This window comes from Vanessa cardui, chromosome 4 (genome assembly GCF_905220365.1).
Source record: "Vanessa cardui chromosome 4, ilVanCard2.1, whole genome shotgun sequence".
NCBI lineage: Eukaryota > Metazoa > Arthropoda > Insecta > Lepidoptera > Nymphalidae > Vanessa > Vanessa cardui.
Genome location: NC_061126.1, coordinates 6,505,049 through 6,521,941, shown reverse-complemented (window position 1 = coordinate 6,521,941; position 16,893 = coordinate 6,505,049). Strand labels below are relative to the sequence as shown.

Genomic DNA, 16,893 nt, shown 5'->3' with positions numbered 1-16,893 from the left:
TGCTTAAATTGGAACAATGAGAAACTTCCATCTACAAACTGCTCCAAAATCTTTAACAGCTAAAGTAATATGTTAACATGAACCTAAATATTCTATACTTCTTACAAACAATTTTGACGAATTTTCATACAAACTTTTGTCCCTCATTAGATTATTTCAATGAGGCAAAAGTAGATTTTTTTAACTACAAAATATCTATGGCGTATCTAGTGAGTATAATGTCTGAAAATTTTTAGAAAGAACTGTTGAAATATATTTATTTTAGTGAATTTTAAATTTTTCGCTCTATAAAAATATGTGAGTTTGGTAATATGTACAAAAATAATAATACAAATTTTGTCAACTAAATAAAACACATGCTAAAACGAATACAATTTTTGTTTTTGTCTGTCCTGCTTTAACACTCTAATGTCAAAAGAGATAAAGATATTCGAGCAAGTCTCGACCTGTCTTGCAATGCTACAGGTTGTTGTCATTTTATTGTTATTTTTGCGTTGCGATAGAAAATTATTTTCCTCGACACTCCGCCAGCCGCCTCTGAGTGACTCAGTATTAGTTGAAGTTCTTTAGAAGTGTATTGTATCGGTCAACTTTAAGTAAACAGTTTATTTGGTTCAAGAAAAGTGATATATATTATTTCTACTTCAGTTAAAATAGTCGATTTTAATGTGTTTCAATAAAAATATCAACTATATACTTTTATTTTATGACTTTTAGAAGAATAGTGTTGTTTTATTAAAAAGATAGAAGATACAGAAGAATATGATACGGTGAGTACTTTTATTTTTAAAAGTTAAGTCTGACTTATATTTTGTCCAATAATTTGTAAGGATATAAATCAAATAAAGTCAAATATATTGTACTGTGGCTTAATGTCTTATTAATATAGTAAATTTTCCGAATTATTAGACGCAAATCATCAACTAGAAGTAATGAAAAAAATAAATAAAAAAAAACAAATAATAGTATATATTTTATTTAAATTGTATAATATAAAACTACTTCGGTAACTTAAATATATATTTTTAAGATTATTTAATATTAATTTGAAAAGAGGAATACTAATAATATTAATTGAATTGTTGATTGAATTATATTACATAAACAATTATATTTATATATGCATTAAGGAAAGTAACTCTTATATATGTATATGAAGCCTTGTGTACAGATTGAAAATAATTTTATCAAAGTAACATATTATTATAATATAAAGTATACAATTTTAATTTAACTGTATAAAAAATAATATAATAAAGCTCTAGTGTTGTGTTTGCTTTGTTGTAATATAAAAAAGTAAACATCACAAAAAATAAACTAAAATAGGTAGGTATCTTTAGTATATTACTAGTCGCACACAATTTTTTAGTAATAATGTGAAATTTTAAACCTCTTTATTAAATAATATTAGGTATTTTCTAAGTTAGAAGATAATGTTAAAAGTATATCCTCTAATTTTTCTTTTATGTAACAAAGTGTTGCAAATATACATGAATCATAATTATGAACTTAGTCTCTATAAGTGGAATGACATCCATGTATAAAATTGTAGCATCTTCTCCATCATACAATAACTTCTGCCACTTGTTTGGTCGACAAATTATTAGAAAATCTTCAGACAATAACAAGCAAGAAGCATGGCACCATCTTAATGTCATATATATATTTGTGATAAAAAGCAAGCTTAAACTTATGTGCATTTACCTACATATAGATAGTGTTTTAATTTTTAGAATTCAAAACAAAAATCATAAATATAATACTTCAAAGTTAACAAGTTAGTAATGGTCTATTTAATTCCCGAGATTCAACTTCAATTACATGTAATATGTTTATTATCTTATTTATGTTTAATAAGGTAATATAATTAGTGAACCATTTAACTTAAATGTAGATTTATGTTCAAATTGAACTTCTATATTAAATACAGAAATACACCTTCCAATATCGGTGAAATATCTTCTGGAATCTTTACATGTTGCAGAAATTTAGTAACGTCACTACCATTTGTCAAGCTTTTTAAAAATAGTATTTTTACATTCAGCCATTACAATATGAAATAGCGGCCTATTACAAGATCATCCAAAATGCTAATTTGTGTAATCTTTATCTGCTTTAAACTTAAAAATTGCTACCTACTCATGCATATTAAATATATTTAAAAAAAAAATGACAATACAATATTCAATTTGCTATGTTTATTTAAATAATTATATTCATAAATAACAATGTATATGCATAATATACAGATACTATATATAATCTTGTACTCATTTTATTAAGCTTTGTCTATTCCATGTTATCTAAACATTACACACAATCAAAAAAACTGATGCACATTTGTGACAAGAGTGTTTTATCTGACGTTATTTTGCGACGACACGGCGTCTTTATTATTATTTATTACCCACAAAAAATAAAGTCGCATTAGTGTCATACACAACATACATATATATACAGCATACACAATTATTTTAAATACAATATTTTTAATAATTTTTGTATAATATAAAATAGCCAATAGGCGATCATTTAGTTCGCATGGTGTACTTTCGATCGTCCATGAACTCTAATATTTTACCTTTTGGACAAAAATGAAAGCGTCCCCGTAATTATTATTCTTTTTTTCGAGAAATACAATTTTAGCATAGTCGTAAATTTAGAATATTATCTTTCTTGACCATACTCAATGCAGGGCGTTTTGCGGCTTAACCATCTTACGTCATGAGGAAATTTATTTATATGTAGACATTAAAAAATATATACATTCATTTTTTATCTCACTCTTTAAGAATATTAATCATTTGATTAGTGAGATTAGACTAGCTTTACTCTATTATACGTATTACAAGGTTCACAAAGAATAAGTTCAATTTATTGATCAAATATGTATTCAGCAAATCTTTGAGATCTCATTTATAGATATAGTTATTTAATTGTAAAGCTTGATCCATCTTGACAGCTTGTTATATCTTTGTATCCCCGGACTACATAAATAATATTTAATAATAATTATTATCGATCAATTGCAAAGGAAGATAAGCAGAGGAAAACATTGCCGATATCTGTTGTAATGAATATTTTCACAATATAATAGTAATAGGAGAAATTCCTACAGTAACATTAACGAATTGTGTAGATTATACCCTTTTGTGCTTAACTACTTATGCAGATCGCCAGCGCAACTAATTAGGTACATTTTTAATCTTCCGTCTTCAAATCTATTTAAAGGTTAATGATGCGAGGCAAAAGAGTGCTTTTCGAGCGAAAAAATCTTCGACTGAATTTGGAAAATATTCTTGTATTACACGGAGTCAAGTTGTTTGTATAAAATTGTAAAGAAAATTTAATACGGATCAACTGTAATTTTCAAAAAGTAATTGCATGGGATAAAAACAAATAAGAAATCAAAATAGTCCAAAAACCGTTCCCGTTAATGAGGGTTCAACCTTGTTCCTGCTTGAACGGTCTGTATCTTGCGAAAAATCACACTAAGTTTTTTTATTATTATTTTTCTTAGTACTTATTTTAATTTCCAATGGCTATCTTACTCTGCCGTTTTATTATACTTAATTTGAAATTAACAAACTACTTATATTATGCATCTATTTAATATAAATATATATTTACTTTTCGATTCATACATAGTAAGTACAAAGACCCTTTTTATTAAGGTATATTAATTGATTATCATGTTCATTTACATAATAAATTAAATAGTGAAGCTTGAGTTTGATTGTTAATAATAATGATAATAATGATTATGATCATAGCGAACAATGTCGTTGATATCTTCAAGGCATGTAAATAATTAATTTCTTTAAACATTTTAATCACCGCTCGCTAGAAAAGCTACCGATATATAGAATCAAACCGTCAAAGGTATAAACAACAACAATATGTTATCCTTAACATGTTAATATTATACCCATAATGTTTACACACTTATGATATGATGTAATATTGCGTCATATCATGCCATATAGTTGAAAGGCTCTCCTGCGTATAGAAACAGCGCGATCGCGACTAACGGCTATAATATTTTGAATCATTTTTTTTTTTGCCTCGTTTTGATAGCCTTTCCAGGAACAGGTAATCCTTTATGCGATGACTCATACACCTTAGTCGTTGGTCTCACTTGGTCTTGGTGAGTGTCCACCGCGGGATTGAAAACCGGCTTGCAGTTGTCTCTTTCACTGCACAAAATTTTATGACTGTCCTAACACGATTCTTGTTGCCCTTTGTTTATTAAACTTAATCGAATACACTCAGAGCTTATAGTTCATTTTTATAATGTTTTTTATTTGTAAATTTAGAGACGTAATTAACTAATGTAATTTGGAAATTAAGATTCATAGTTGTATTAACCATGCCTCCTACATCGTACAATGCGATCATTTTTATTTTGATTCTCAAGGTTAGCCACACGTGACGAGTGATTCACGTAATACCTGATTACACTGACAGATCAATATTATTATTTGAATTTAGAGTACGAAAACGAATCGTAATTATAACCTGTATTTATTATCAGAATCCATTTAGAGCCTTTAGAGCTTTAGGCTAGAGGTGGAAGCTAAGATAACAATATATAGGTAATTACATATTATAAACATACGATACCTATGTTGATAATTTATTATTTTATTTATGTATCTATTACTTGCCAACCATTAGTTATCGTTTTAAAGAAATATTTGAAAACTAATTGAAATTCGTGTTAGAAAAAATCTTAAATATTTTTACAATTAACCTATATAATACTAATTTTTAATTAGCTCTTCTAGGGACATTTTCAATAGAACGTATTTTCAAATTATAGATGTTTTTGGGATCGCTGTTTACCATTCGTACGATGACGTCGAAATTAGGAATTTTATTTATTTTTTAATATATTTTTACCGTTTGAAACATAAATAACAGATTATAAATATATACTTTATAAATATCTAATAACTCTTGTGTGTTACCTAAAAGATAAATTAAAGAAATCACTTAGATATTATAAAAAAAAAATTGCAAAATACAACGAAAACAATGAAACTACTCCTTCGTATTCATAACCGCCACTTAAATCAAAGGATTAAAATATTATTTATCATAAACGTTTTCAGTAATATACAACATTTTTTTTCTTGAAATTCATGTTTTGACTTGTGTCAAACTGTTTTAACATTATCAGATAGCGGTTCCCGTGTTCACCCACAGGTAGCAATCCTTTTGGCTTCAAAGGAAGATAACAAAAGTCGGTATTATCATTAATTTATGAAAGTCTATAGTTATTGCTATATATAGTAAAGTATACTGCTGTTATATAGCCTTATTAGACTTGTCTCAATAAAAGAAAAAGTCTGATCTTTAAGATGTTATTATGTAAGCTCTTAGGTAATTTATTTATAAAATATTAACTAATTACCTATATTTTTTAAACAAAAAAATATTTGTTTTCAAATTGAAATCGGTCGATTCAAATGTTTTGTAAGACTACAAAATATAATAATCTCATAATCGTATTTTTAGGGAACGTGAAATTTTACGGTGGATGTCTGTGACATGTTTAAACATGTTTAACCGATAACAATACGGGTCTTAAATTCTTTTCAATAAGTTGTAGTCGTCCTAAACTGTTGTTTGTTATTAGTACACAATAGATCTATTCGCAAAACATTATTCTTTTGTTGATAACGTCTATCCAGATGACGACGATTACGTGGTTAACGACTGGCAGGTATGTTTTACCAATTAGCATAAGTTTTTTGGATATCTATCTAAAGGTGTAGTCCTTGAATTAGTATTGTCGTTTACTAGTATTTTTAACAATGTGAGTTTGAATTCGTAGTATATTAAATTTTCCTTTGAAGTTAACTGTGATTGCATCACCCCCGTTTTAGTACAATCCGCAAAAGGGACACGTGTGATTTTAGTATAAATTAAAATAGTGCAATGAATAAGCAGATCGTCGTTAGAACCCTTCTCGCGCATGCGCCGATGTATCTCTTGCTCTCTCTTATCGTCCTTTTTGTTGTTTTGCACATCTTCCGATGGCCGATACTCGCTTCTGTTAGTCATGTTTTCTAAAACTGTTTCAGTTTAACTTGGGTGAAGCAACTTGCCTGTATTCAATCCTAGTTATTTAAAATATAGTTTATTTGTATGAGTTTAGTAATAATTTAGTCTTTTTACATATCCCATCCCATATATGTAGGGCTTATGAAAAGATTAATATGGGTAAAATGACTTGTGACATACTCAATATAATCGAAAAATTAGTGTTCATTCTGAATTTTATACTAGTGTACCTAGTAGTTATGTACTGTAATACTAACTAGGTACCTACTTAATACTGATTTTAGCTTCTTAGTAACATTATTTAGCCAAGTTTTGTTATGGTTAGTTACTATAATATGACTAAATAAATTTTTCATTTTTTTATATATTATAGTTTTTGAGAAAATATTTACTATATATAAGTAAAACTCACATGGCCAACGACGTAATTGTATATTATGTACTAGAAACTTTTCGACATATTATGTTGTTCAGTTATTTTTTTTATAATAAAAAACCTTATGTACATAGATTTAATAGAATATGAATTCGATTGCTACCTGTACAAACGGTTGGTGTATTCATTTTAAGCGTATTAGTTAGCGTTTTACTAATTCACTGCAAATTTTGTGTACATTTGTCAGTTCACGGTCACTTGACAACTTGACAACAAAATGATAAGTTAAATATTGTACTATATATAGTCTATTTCTGTGAAGATTCTCGCTGATCATTTGTAAGTTTTGTCACACTAACAATATGAATCAGATATTTTTGTGTGGTTATAACTTTTTTATGAATTTTTATCCATTTCTTACATCATAACCAATTCGGATTGGAGCTGCTATTTCCCTGTTGTGCTCCCTTGCCTTGCCTTTTCCCTGTGATTTGTGTAACTTACCCTTAAAGGGAATACGACACTATTAACTTATTATAACCGCTTGGCGGTAGAATATAATACGAAGAGTAGGCGACTCCAACCTAGACAGATTGCAAAGCCCTAACACCAAGTAATCGGGAAGGTTTTTCTTTAAAGGTTCTTAAACAAATTTAAATAAGGCATTGGTAAATTTAAATTTAGTTAATTCATTGTTATTAAATGTGACAAAACTTAATGTAAACAAAGCAGACATATAATATGTATAATGTACATGTGCACTGATTAATCATAATAAATTATCAATTGACATATAAACGTAAGGCTTAGTAGAAATTATTAATATATTAGCAATGAATACTAAGAGAGCAAGCGTAATAATTGTCAGATAAGGCGAACGGTATTGAAGATCAGACCATTTTATCATTATCGCCCCATTCGATGCGTCATCGAAGCCGGCTCGGGCTTCGGACGATACACTTGACCGTACCATGCTATATTGTTTTAAACCAATTACGATAGATGCGTGCTATTTATACCGCGTTTGTTTTATTTCGTTTGCAGCACCGATATCGACTTTACTATTTATAATTTATACACATTAACGCTTGTAGGATGCACCAACTTTTATCTTTTCCATCCGATATGCACCAACTTTTATCTTTTCCAATATCGGATATTGAAAGGTATTTTTTTTTGTCAATTAAAAACATATATTCTTGAGCAATTTACATCTATGAATATAATATACATTTGAATTTACAATCATTGAAATAAAATCGGATATATAAGAACTAAAATAAAAATATATTAAGAAACTTATAGTCGGATTTTATTTTAGCAGACTATTTTTAAAAACAGCTCATTCAAAATTGCTCTTTTTTCCATTAATTATAAGAATCAATTTTATTTATAAATTATTATAATTAGGTTTAAATAATAATACATGAAGTATTTTATTAACGCTTGTTTTAATCTATGTTACATAGTTATGCACTCACACATACATTCTTGTAAATCATTCATTGATGGCTGATAGAATATAGTAGATATTACTAGAATGTTCTTTCAACGTATTTTAGCGATTTGATTTCATTATTTATTGTCAGTAGTCAGGATTTATAAGGGTTTGCATTTTGTGATAACAATATCAGCTGCTATCGAATTCTTTTGTTTCATTGCACAAATATATTTTGTAATTATTAGTAAACTAATGGTCGTATTTTTACTAACTTCGTTTTAAAAGGATAACCCAAAAATGTTACAATATACAACTATTAAATATTTGTTGTTATTCAAATGAACTACTTACACGCAATAAATTTTCATGTCATAGTGATATTCAGAGGATAGTCATATTAAGCCTAGAGCTGATGAATTACTGTTATAACGTTGTATTGTTTTATGAGGGTAGGTCGGCCGTATTAGTGCAAGGTGCATATGCATTAAATTTATTTATAAACTCAACATTTTCATGACGTGTATTGTTCTGTTACAGGACACTAGTAGCCTATACGGCTACGCTGTCTCTGCTCGTGGGCGCGCGTGGGCAGCCCATAGAGTGTCAATTCGATGACCAGTGCCAGAGCGGCTTCTATTGCGTCTCTGATGCTTTCGTCTGCCGGAGATGTCTCAACTGCGAGCTGTTAAAGCGCGACCCATCGCGAGCTCCCTCTACCTGCATCAAGTCGGTCGCGGAGTGTGGATCATGTATCAAAGGGTAAGTTTCATCTTTATTCATGATTTTTGAAGATATTTCATTGTTGGCATTATTTATTTATTTAATGCCACACTGTATACATATCATTATAGGATTGTGCCCCAATTCGATATTACAGCACTTTAAAAAAAACAAATTTAAAACATCTATCCATGTTATAATAATATATATAATACTAAATTGTATATGATATATTATTTCTTATTCTAAATATTTTTTAGATATGCATAACGCAATATCTATATGGTATAATTTTTCAAGGAATGATTCGTATTTTATTCCATAGCTATTTATATTTCCAATATAATAAAATATATTTCGCAGGCTTGTGGAGGATCTGCGGGGCGACGTGAGTGCGGAGTGCGTGCAGCCCGACGGGCGCGGCGATGCGTCGTCGCCGTCCGTGTTCGTGTGGGTCGCGGTCGCCGTCGGCCTGCTACTCTTCCTCGTGCTGGTCGCCGCCATTCTGATCTGCCTGCTCCGCAACACCTACACCTATAAGATATTGGCCTGTGAGTAATCGACCTTGCAATGTTATCTCTCGCCTATTCCTGGTAAACATGAAGGCTTCTTAGCCACAAGTTTTCAAGCATACAATTAAGTGATGCAATAAATCACTAGTGTTTTAAACATTTGTAGTAGAAACGAGAATTTATTCATTAATTTATATTAAATTTATAGATTTGGTCAAGAAGGTCAATTCGTTATATGTATATGTTACCGCCAAACAGCAATACCACTTTATATTTTCCTGTTCCGGCTTAGCAGGTACAACGGTCGTAACATTTTAGATTTTAGATGGTACGGAATGGTTAACATATCTTACAGCGCCAATGTTTGTGAACGTTGGTTTGTTTGATGATTTACAATCCGGTGCCTGCTTACCCTTCCATGTAACAATTATTACAATATAAAAATAATAATAATGAATACTCTCTCGGCAGCGATGCGCACGTCGGTGCAGTCGCAGAGCGCGGGCGCGGCGGCGGGCGCGGGCGCGGGCGGCGCGGCCAGCGCGCCCGAGCTGCCGCCCGCGTACGACGCGCACTACAGCGCGCGCGCGCCCGAGCCGCCGCGCTTGCACGACTACTGCACGCAGCACAACGGTGAAGGTGACTATCGCCAGCTGCCTCCCACATACTACAGTGCTGTATATGTGTTCGATTTAAGTAACGTCTGCATATACTTTTGCACGTTAATTTGTTCTGCGCAGTTGGCTTACTCTTCTTTCAACAACAACAACAGCCTGTAAATTCCCACTGCTGGGCTAAAGGTCTCCTCTCCCTTTGAGGAGAAGGTTTGGAACTTATTCCACCACGCTGTTCCAATGCGGGTTGGTGGAATACACATGTGGCAGAATTTCTTTGAATTTTGTCACATGCAGGTTTCCTCACGATGTTTTCCTTCACCGTTGAGCACGAGATGAATTATAAAGACAAATTAAGCACATGGATCAGCGGTGCTTGCCTGGGTTTGAACCCGCAATCATCGGTTAGGATGCACGCGTTCTAACCACTGGGCCATCTCGACTCTACTCAGGTCGTACGTCGTACTACGTCAGGACATCAATATAATGTTCTGTTTACAATGAGCACAATTAAATGCATTCTAAAATAATGTTTCCGACCACTATGTAGATAATGATGTGCAACATCCTTGTATATCGTAAAATGTTTATCAATATCAATGTAATTGCTAACCTAATCTATATGGTGCGCAGATGACGCAGTTGGCGGTATCGCTATAATTCTGTCTGCACCCAAGCGTTACACTCAATTCACCATAATTTATAAAGTTCTCTATCGTTCATGGACTTTTCTTTCTATCTAAAATGCTTTAAAATTATTTACGATAAGCATACAAGTTTTGTAATGTAAAGTTTTTATGTAGGTCGTGTGACGCATTACATACTATTTCAGGTTTTTCCAAAAGATCATACAAAATTCCTGGGATTTGATATGAAACGATTAATTAAGACAAAGCATGTAAACGTAAACAGTGCGATCAGTGGCCGAGTGTTAGTTATGACGCATGCCGGGGCGACCTTTTGTCCTAATTAATGCACAAGTTCGTTGCGGTCGTCATCCACATCCCATGTCCAACTCACTCGCTGATTGAATCTAACCTTGAATCCGATGCAATTCAATTTTATAATTGATTTATTTCATTTATATTTAAGTTTGGGTTAATTTATTTTCGGCAATAAGTAGTTTAACTCTATGTAAAAACTCGTAATTAATAACTTTCGGCTTGGCTGGTTCCGATTATCCCAGCAACAGTTACTTTAGTATGAGATAATTTCAAAATCAATTTGCATACGACGATTATTTGCATTCTGTAATAGGTGCCACATTGTTTGACAACATATAAACTTGATAAATAAAGTATTATAATATTTATTAAGATTTATGTTAGTATAAGGTTCCCATTGTTTTAAAAAATTTGAACGTTGTAAGAACTAACTTTAAGTATAGCAAGTGATATATATGCGTTTGTAAAAGGTTATTTTAGTGGAACGATAGCCACAAAATATCTAAATAATAGTCATGATAACTTTATTATAAGCCCATTGCTGAACACACGCAAGTATACGTATACGTTGACCCAATTCTAGTGGGACAAGTGTCATGGGATCGAACTATTGCGTTACAGTCCAAAGGGTGCGATTAAAAATAGCATGTTTGCTATAAAATATAACTATGAATTATTTTCTGCAGAATCTTCGTGGCCCTTCATAAAGCGTGCGCCGTCCACGCGAGTGTCGGAGGCGCGCGAGTCGGCCGGCAGCCAGGCCGCCCGCGTGTACAACAACCCGCACTACGTGCGCGCCCCGCACGTGCCCTCGCCGTGAGTACCCTCGCTTCTCGTGTGCGCGACGCCGCGAGTACTGCATGCTACTAAAGACTAGTGTCATAGATACATAAGATGACATCTGACAAATAAATAGACCATAACTTCTAAAAAAAGCTAATGCTAATTTTGCTATAGTACGTATATTCAAAATCACTATCTCAGTGTGAACCGTAATACCCATGTTGCTCGTTACGCATTGACATCGAAATTTTAAAATCGGATGCAAACATCGATATTCAATCAAAATATCGGTTCGACTGATGTCGCTGATGCCGAGCGGTGCTGACAGTTGACTCGTTTGCAGCTACGACGGCGCGGGGGTGCCGGCCGCGGGGGCGGGCGACGCGCTGCCGAGCGACGACGAGCGCGACGCGTTCGTGCACGACGAGGACACCATGGAGAGCACGTGGTCGCCCGCGCACCGCGACGACAACGGGAAGTGAGTGCGCGATACTTATTTACCATAATAAAGACACTTGTATGTGTGTAGATTTATTGATATGCAATATCGAAAACTTGAATATACCTTTTCTTTTTTTTTTATTGTAGTGATTATAAACGTTTCGATGATTTACAGTGCGGTTACGAGTACGAGCGCTGGTGGCGTAGGCGGCGCCACTGCGGCGGGCGAGCTGGCGGGGCTGCTGGTGCCCGCCCGACCTGCGCCGCTTTGTGCCAGACAGGTCAGTCGAAATACTACTATTAATAGCCTACTACTATGGAAGTAGAAAATAAACAAACCTTACATTTACATATGATTTGCTTATAACTAGATTGTACATTACTAAGACGTTATTAATATATTTCCACTTTCATTTTCCAACATACCATATAAGTTCGTCGACCTTCGAAACGACATTATTATAAAAATCCATAGTGAATATCATGGATTAAGTTTTCGACCAATGAGATCGTGTTAATTTCCTGTGATATATTTTTTACTTAGATTACTATTACCGTCCAGCACCGTATATATACTTAATAAAAAAAAATCGTTTACTATTTCTATTGACATATAATTATATCATCAAACGTGTTTCCTCGTCTAGGATAACAACAACAGGACTGATAGCAATAGGAATCCCAGTGAAGCTCTCGGAGCCGGAGAGAACAGCGCCAGCGGCGCGTCCAACAACATGCCCTCCTTCATCATCAACGTGGTGCAGAGCATCAACGCCGTGCAGCAACAGAATGACGTCACGCTTTGAACGGACCTTGCATCACAGTGTGTAACAGAAGAAAAGTCAAAGTGTCAAAATATTCATCTCTACCTGGCAGGATCAGACAACACACACACCTAAAGTGCCTTGTATCGCTGTGCAATAATACGTACAATTGCTCAATTTACTCATCGAGATTATAAGCATTTATTAATATTGGTCAGTGGAGTGCTCCAAATAGGTTAGTGATAGTGCGGTGCTTCATGACTTTAAGTATACTGCCATTTTTATTTAGAATGAGTGTTTTTTCCTTTGCAGAATTTTTAGGAGTGTTGGTTACAATAACCGACCTTCATGATTATTGTGATTCAGAGGATTGTTGTATTTATTTTCTTTTAACAAATTGTTTTTAAATAAGTGCGATATTACTTAATAGTTTAGGTGAAGTTATGTTTAAATATACATAGAATATAATTAAGTGTATAAAATTGGTTTCTTTGTTACTATTAGATAATGTAATAATACAAAAATAATATTGCTCAATGTACTATCTCTTGAAAGTCAATACATAATGAACCTTTGGCTGCTGAAGCTCTAATCATTTTTAATATATTGCGAAAGCTATATAAATAATAATTTATATAAATTTTTAAAGCCTATGTGATACTAAAGATAAACTGATTCTCAGCTCTGGTTTCTGAATGCATCAAGGGAACTGCTTCTAGCAATATATTTTTTGTTTCTTTTTGAACAATATACAAAATAAAAAACGCCTAAAAAGTCTACCTGAGACCTCACTCATTATCTGGTTTTATCTTTTAGCCTTACAAATATTAACTATAACTAAGTGTATAAAATTGCCATAATCTTAACATAATTTTTAAAAATAATTTTATATTTCATACTTAAATAACCGGCGTAGTTTTTGATAAAAGAAACACGTAAGTAATTTTAGAGTTTACTTCTAGAGATTTTTGTCATTTTCATTGTTTTACGTAACATGATGAGTAATTGTTTGTTTTTTATTTACATTTAATCACACTTTCGATTAAGATTTTATTGGAATAATATTGTTTTTAAAATATATAATTATTGAGTTCATTGAGATCCAATAAAGGAAGCAATAATAATAATAAGTCAATGCAAGTAATATCAATCGCACAATATTTTCAACTGTATTAATATTAATGAAGCAGTGCTGTCAATAATCATTGTAATCCTCAATAATTTAAGGAGGATAATCATTGGGCAAATATGTAGATTTGTATTGTAGGTATGTAGGAATGTGTTATAGTAAGTGCTATACATAATCTTACTTATAATGTGATATAAGCCATAAGGTGTATCTGCAAAACACACCTGCATTTTGTGTAAATTTAATCTTGCCCTTGCATGAAATACTTCAAGTAATTATCTTTATTTTATGAAGAAAAATTCCATTTTCGAATAAACTTTAAGTTTAATTGAATATGTTACAAAATATGGACAATTAATTAATACACATACTATATTGTTAGAAGTTTACGGTATCCATGTAAACTCCAACTAAAATACATGCACGTCAGAGTTTGTCAATTTATTTGAAGGAACTATTTTTATAGGAAGGAAGGAATCTGATAGCATTTGGCCATAAATTGCACAAAATTAAATTTACTGTTTTTCCCCTAAAAAGAGCTAAACTGGCTCACACGCGATATTAGTTTTAAAATGTAATTACTTGAAAGTGATTTATGTTCTGATTTTATAGTATGTACTATAAGATTTTCTATAGTATTTATACACGATTTTTATAGTATGTTTTTTATTAATAGTTTGGTCTTTAAATGACCAAGTGAGTAATAATAACATTTGTGATGTTTGGAATCTTGAGACAGATCTGAGATGATATTTCTCTATAATTATGTGAGCGTAAGATTTTATTAAGTTCTTATGAAAAGTAGAATCATAAAGCATTTGCTATATGGTTTTCTTCGATAACAAAATTAAAGTATGATCTTAGAGTTTGTCAATATAAAATGTTGCATAAGGTTTACGCTGCCGGAGATTTATACATTTTATTTCTATAGTTGTGTTTATTTTTATTGATGTAATGTTTGTCTTCCCAAATTATTTGTATCTATATGAATATATATTAAAACTATATTTATAAATACGAATTAAATAAGAAAAGAACATAAATAATATTTTTGAATAACAAAATATGTATGCTAGGATGATGATTGGCTTGCATGCAGCTAATGTCAAGTAATTTTAGTAAACAATGGTTGATTATTTGTGATTTAGGTACTACATATAAAAAGTCTCTAATGCGCGCTTACGTTATTTTTAATTTGAGGCTCAATTAGTCTTTTAAATTTTATTCGTGTTAGAGGGCTTTTTATAAATAATTTTTGATTAATATAATAATTAAACTCCTGATTTAAAAATAAACTTGCAATTGTAATTCCTGAAACTCAAACATTGATTTTGGTTGTCGGATCTTTGAATAGACTTTTTTCCATAAGTCAAATTGTTCTACGAAAAAAAAAAAATAACTTTTACTAGCATTTACAGCTTACTAAATCTGAGAGCTGATTAAAATCATAGACTTTAAAAGTATTATGATTGAAACTATTATTTGTGCCATATTGATCAAAAACTCTTTGAAATAAACTGACTTGAAAAATGTCCAAGAGCGCTTAATGCAATATAAATTAATCACAATAGGAATAATAACATAGATGTCACTATGTATAAACGTTTGGATGCTATGAATTGGAATTTTTACAAATGCAAGAATATACAAAGCAGTGCCTCAAAACAATGAACTGTCTGTGATGTACTTTTTTAAAAGTAAATCGTTATTGTTAATATTGTTTTAAAGTTAAGTCTATATTAATGTAAAATATTCCTTGCTAGTTAATTGTAGTTAAGGTATGAGCATGACCAATGTTCTAGTCACGGCTCAGTGAATATGATGTTTAACTTTATAGAAGAATGTTTTTACAAATAAAACAATATTTCAACTTATTTTTGTTTTATTGACTTTATAGTTGGAAATGGTTTTTTTACTCGAAACCTGGAAAAATATGTGGATTAAAAAATAAATATATTAATAATATTTAATCTATTCGGTGATATTAAGTAAAGCTCTCAAATAAACTGTTGTGTGATTGATGCCGTACACTCATATCATAGCTTTATGTATATAGTATCCTTAATATTTTTATTAAAATACGGTGTACGGAGTTGAATATAAATAATAATTTTAACAAAAAGAAAAACGACTTCAAACAAAACACTATTTTAAAACAAATAAATATGCACTAAAAAGTAATAAAAATAATTGCGTATTGAACATATTTTTTAGAGTCCTCCTAAGAAAATTAAATGAAAAATATTAGACTACTTAAAAGTTGATTTACGATTATATAATGTAGTTATAGTTATTGTTATATTTGGAGCCGGTATCAGCCATGGGCTCGCGCCTCAACAATCAAAAGAAAGAAGTGATACGGGCCCTTTGATTGACCCATTATAAACAGTAATTTGTAACAAACATATTTCTTAAAGTATTCTCGTATTGTTTTTTAATAGATATACTTTAAGGTTTTCTTAGCTGACACCGACTCCCAAATATAACAATAATTATAACAACATTATATAATCGTAAATCAACTTTTAAGTAGTCTAATAATAAATAAATAAACAGGTTTTTCTTTTTGTTAAAATTATTATTTATTTTTTGATTTTAAGTACCTAAAGCTGATGTAGACTAATTAGCGTGCCGTTTATATGAGTGAGAAACTACTTCGAGGACAATTTCAAAGGAAACTTGCGAATATAGCAAAAATAGACTTTCGGAAATGCGGCTTTCATACGTCATGCGGCATAAACTACAAGGATCCCTCGAAAGAGCTGTAATCGACCTCAGCAAAAAAACTTTGAAAAAGAGCTAATATTTGTCGTACATCATATGACATCACATCAAATACACAAAAATTGAGTAAAGATAGTAAGAAATTCTGCCGCATATCTACCGTAATTGTAATTTGTAAGCCGTTTAGGAGTTCCATCACTACATAGTATAAAACAAAGTCGCTTTCTCTGTCCCTATATCTTTAAATTACGCAACGGATTTTGATGCGGTTTTTTTTTAATAGATAGTGTGTTTCCAGGGGAAGGTTTGTATAAATAATATATGAACAATATAGTAAAGAAACACTGATAATTTTAAAAGTTTGCAATGTGATGTA

The 16,893-nt window shown here is 31.4% G+C and overlaps 1 protein-coding gene across 1 annotated transcript; it reads left to right on the top strand.

Annotated features, from left to right (window-relative positions):
* The first annotated feature begins 266 nt into the window (after positions 1 to 266).
* Positions 267 to 15,667, top strand: LOC124544077. Its single transcript, XM_047122495.1, has 8 exons — positions 267 to 770; positions 8,424 to 8,645; positions 8,970 to 9,157; positions 9,590 to 9,757; positions 11,363 to 11,492; positions 11,803 to 11,937; positions 12,076 to 12,181; positions 12,548 to 15,667. Exons 1-8 carry the CDS (start codon positions 763 to 765, stop codon positions 12,704 to 12,706), a joined length of 1,116 nt encoding a protein of 371 aa, XP_046978451.1. The 5' UTR covers positions 267 to 762; the 3' UTR covers positions 12,707 to 15,667.
* The last annotated feature ends 1,226 nt before the right edge of the window (positions 15,668 to 16,893 follow it).